The 3,197-nt window shown below is 42.2% G+C and overlaps 1 protein-coding gene across 1 annotated transcript; it reads left to right on the top strand.

Moving 5' to 3' along the window:
• The first annotated feature begins 1,594 nt into the window (after positions 1 to 1,594).
• LOC120355114 lies at positions 1,595 to 2,800 on the top strand. Its single transcript, XM_039443434.1, has one exon. It carries the CDS (start codon positions 1,595 to 1,597, stop codon positions 2,798 to 2,800), a length of 1,206 nt encoding a protein of 401 aa, XP_039299368.1.
• Positions 2,801 to 3,197: the final 397 nt, after the last annotated feature.

Here is a 3,197-nt window from a genome sequence, read left to right as displayed (position 1 = left end):
GTTGCCCTACCTGATCGAGCCCTCACCGATGCTGATCTCTACAAGTATGCATGTCGACTGAAGCTAAAGCATTTTCGAGGAGTGTTTATGCGGGATGCTCTACCATTGAATGGGCCCTGGAGGAGAGAATGCAGCATTATCAACCTGGACACCAGCACTGGAGCTGGCACACATTGGGTGTGCTATGTGAAGAAGGATGATGTGTCTGAGACCACCACAGGAGTTTATCGACTATATGCACAAAGGACTGGAGCCAGCATCGAGGATTGAGTACAACTATGATCAGAAGCAGGAAGATCTTTACTCACATATCTGTGGACATTTGTGTTTACAATTTTTGATTGATGAAAATAAATAAATGATTCACTATCTCTCTTGTACATTATTTTCATCCCTGTACTTACTATAAATGTCTAGTGTAAGCTGATTGCTACTCATTGTGCAACTGTATGTTGAGCAGGCAACAACATGATGCTATGTTTTGGAGGTAGGACATCAATACTAAAGAGCGACTTTTATCCACCACTTGATGTGAGCAGCGGTGAATGGGAAATTGGTCTGATTAGCTTTACAAGTTGCAACTCAATACCTAATATTGAGGAAGGTTTCAATAATGTACTACATTTTTATGCAAGTAATAGAATACATAAGAAGGGTGATACTAGTGCAGAGATAACACATGATGAGCTTCGGAGTATGGCTAAAGCAAGATTTGAAGAGTATTGGAGCGAGGTGCTTAAACATCGGAAGCATAAACCTGGCGAGTCTGATGATGATGATGATGATGATGATGGTACAGTATTGCCTAAAAGGACTAAAAGGAGAATGCCAGCTACTACTGCTGACAAGGAGGATTTGGTTCTGCATCAGGTATCATCACCAACAGGTAGCTTTGAATTTTCTAAAATTACTGACTTGCTTGCACAAAGGCTGTTGGAAAATGATGTTGATTTCCAGGTGACTGTAGATCCATCAACCTTAAAGTGTATAGTTTTCAGCAGTGCCAAGTTGGATTTACGACCACAAGATTCAATAGGGAAACTGTTGGGTTTTACCAATACCCAGTTCATAGAGCCCAACACATCTACTAGAAGTGATAAATCAGTCGGCCTAATGTGATATGCATCACCTGTAACATTGTGACTGGATCTTACTCTAATGGAATTACAGATCACGTGATCTATGAGTTTTACCCAAACGTTGATCCAGGGTATAAAATGGTGGTGACTGTGCAGAATGTAATCTATTTACCTGTAGACATCAAGCAGATTGGTAGCATTACACTGCAAGTAGTCGATGAGTACGGTCGTCTTATAAATAATAGAGGCGAGGAAATAAATATTGCTTTACATTTGAGACAACGCAAGTGAGATGGTGCTGTTATTTGGAAAGCTGAATCAAGGGCTGGATAAGGCTGCTGCAGTACACCCTCATCCTCCTCCTCCTCCTTCTCCTACAGAGATACATTCTAAGCCTATAAAAGTAGATAATAGAGTGAAGGATGTCATTCAGCATTCAACCTTGACAAGGTTAACATCTAGGAGCATTGAGTATTTGCAAGAATGAGGCTGTCAGATACGAGTAGAATAGGAAAATGGGAGTTTTGGATGTGACACAGAATGGACCGTCATCGGACAACAGTATCATTGGGTTTGAGTACCATTCTCATGCACCCTATACTGTAAGCTATAATGCCAATGATGAGATACGGATTCCAATTCAACAGCAAGATGTTTACACACTGCCATCGGAGAGCCATCTACATTTGGAGTATACTGTGACTGGAGCTGCCAACGCTGCTGTGGCCGGAACTCCATGTGTCTCTGGATTCTTCAGCAATGTGTTTTCAGAGATACGCTATGAAATCAATGGTGTGGAGGTGGATGGTATACGCAATCCTGGAGTTACCAGCCTAATGAAGAATGCTGTTACATTTGAACGTGATGAGTGGACCAAGATGGAAGGAGCTGGCTACAAGTTTAGCCCAACTCATGGATTCACCAATTTTGCTGCCAATGGAGGCGACACTACAATCATGGATGTGCCTTTGAGATACCAGCTAGGCTTTGCTGAAGACTATAGACAGATTTTGCTCAATGTGAAACAAGAGCTGGTGTTGAGGGTCAGCCCCAACTTTCACAACTGTGTGAATGTTGCTGCTGCTAATGTAGCAATCACAAAGCTTTTATGGAGAATGCCGTATGTGGAAGTGGCAGATGATGTGAAACTGCGTCTGCTACAGATTGTACAGAATGACACACCCATCAGTATATCATTTCGACATTGGGAGTTGTATACCTATCCAACGTTACCACAGACAAGAAAGCATACATGGACTGTCAAGTCAACATCACAGCATGAGAAGCCCCGATACATTGTGGTTGGGCTACAGACTGCAAGACGAGGTGTGGCAGCAGCCAACAGTTCTCGCTTTGACAAGTGTAATATGAAGGATGTTCGAGTGTTTTTAAACAGCAGATACTACCCATATGAGAGCATTGATGGTGATGATAATCGCATCTACAACATGTATTCAGCTTTCAATGGAGTCTACAACCATGGTAATGCTCGTGCAAGCAACCATCTGTTTGAAAAGAATGCCATTGGTAATGGAAAAATAATGCTGTTTGCTTTTGATTGCTCCCGCCAAAATGAGTCACTCAAAACTGGAAGTATCGATGTGAGGATTGAGTTTGAAGCATCTGAAAACATTCCAGGTAATACAACTGCCTACTGTATGATGATTCATGAGATGACTAAAGAGTATCGACCAATGTCAGGCCTTGTACTGTCGGCATAAAAAGATATATAGTCAGTGCACAGTGATAAATTGCTCAGTTGAGCTCGAGACAATGAATGAGCCAGTCATGACAGGATACAGAGGACTTTTTATTGAGGAGGGGGAGCTGTCTTCACATGAAGGGGAGGACGTGGTGGGCTGTGTTATTGGTGAGCGACCGCTGATGAAAGATGCCTCTACGAGTACAACTGGACTCAATGATGACAACTCCTACATTACAGCAGAAAGTGGTGTAGATGACTGGCCATTGAGTAGAGCGGAAAACATTTTTGGACCACTACCACTGTACCTGATAAACTTTCAAGGTTTTGAAGGTTTGGACAACAAGTTTATTGTGAAGGAGATGGCTATCCTGGAGCAAGATGATGAGAATCATGTGACTACTCATCACTACTTT

This window comes from Nilaparvata lugens, chromosome Y (genome assembly GCF_014356525.2).
Source record: "Nilaparvata lugens isolate BPH chromosome Y, ASM1435652v1, whole genome shotgun sequence".
Lineage (NCBI taxonomy): Eukaryota > Metazoa > Arthropoda > Insecta > Hemiptera > Delphacidae > Nilaparvata > Nilaparvata lugens.
The sequence above is the reverse complement of the archived record's forward strand: the minus strand, read 5'-3'. Positions and strand labels throughout refer to the sequence as shown.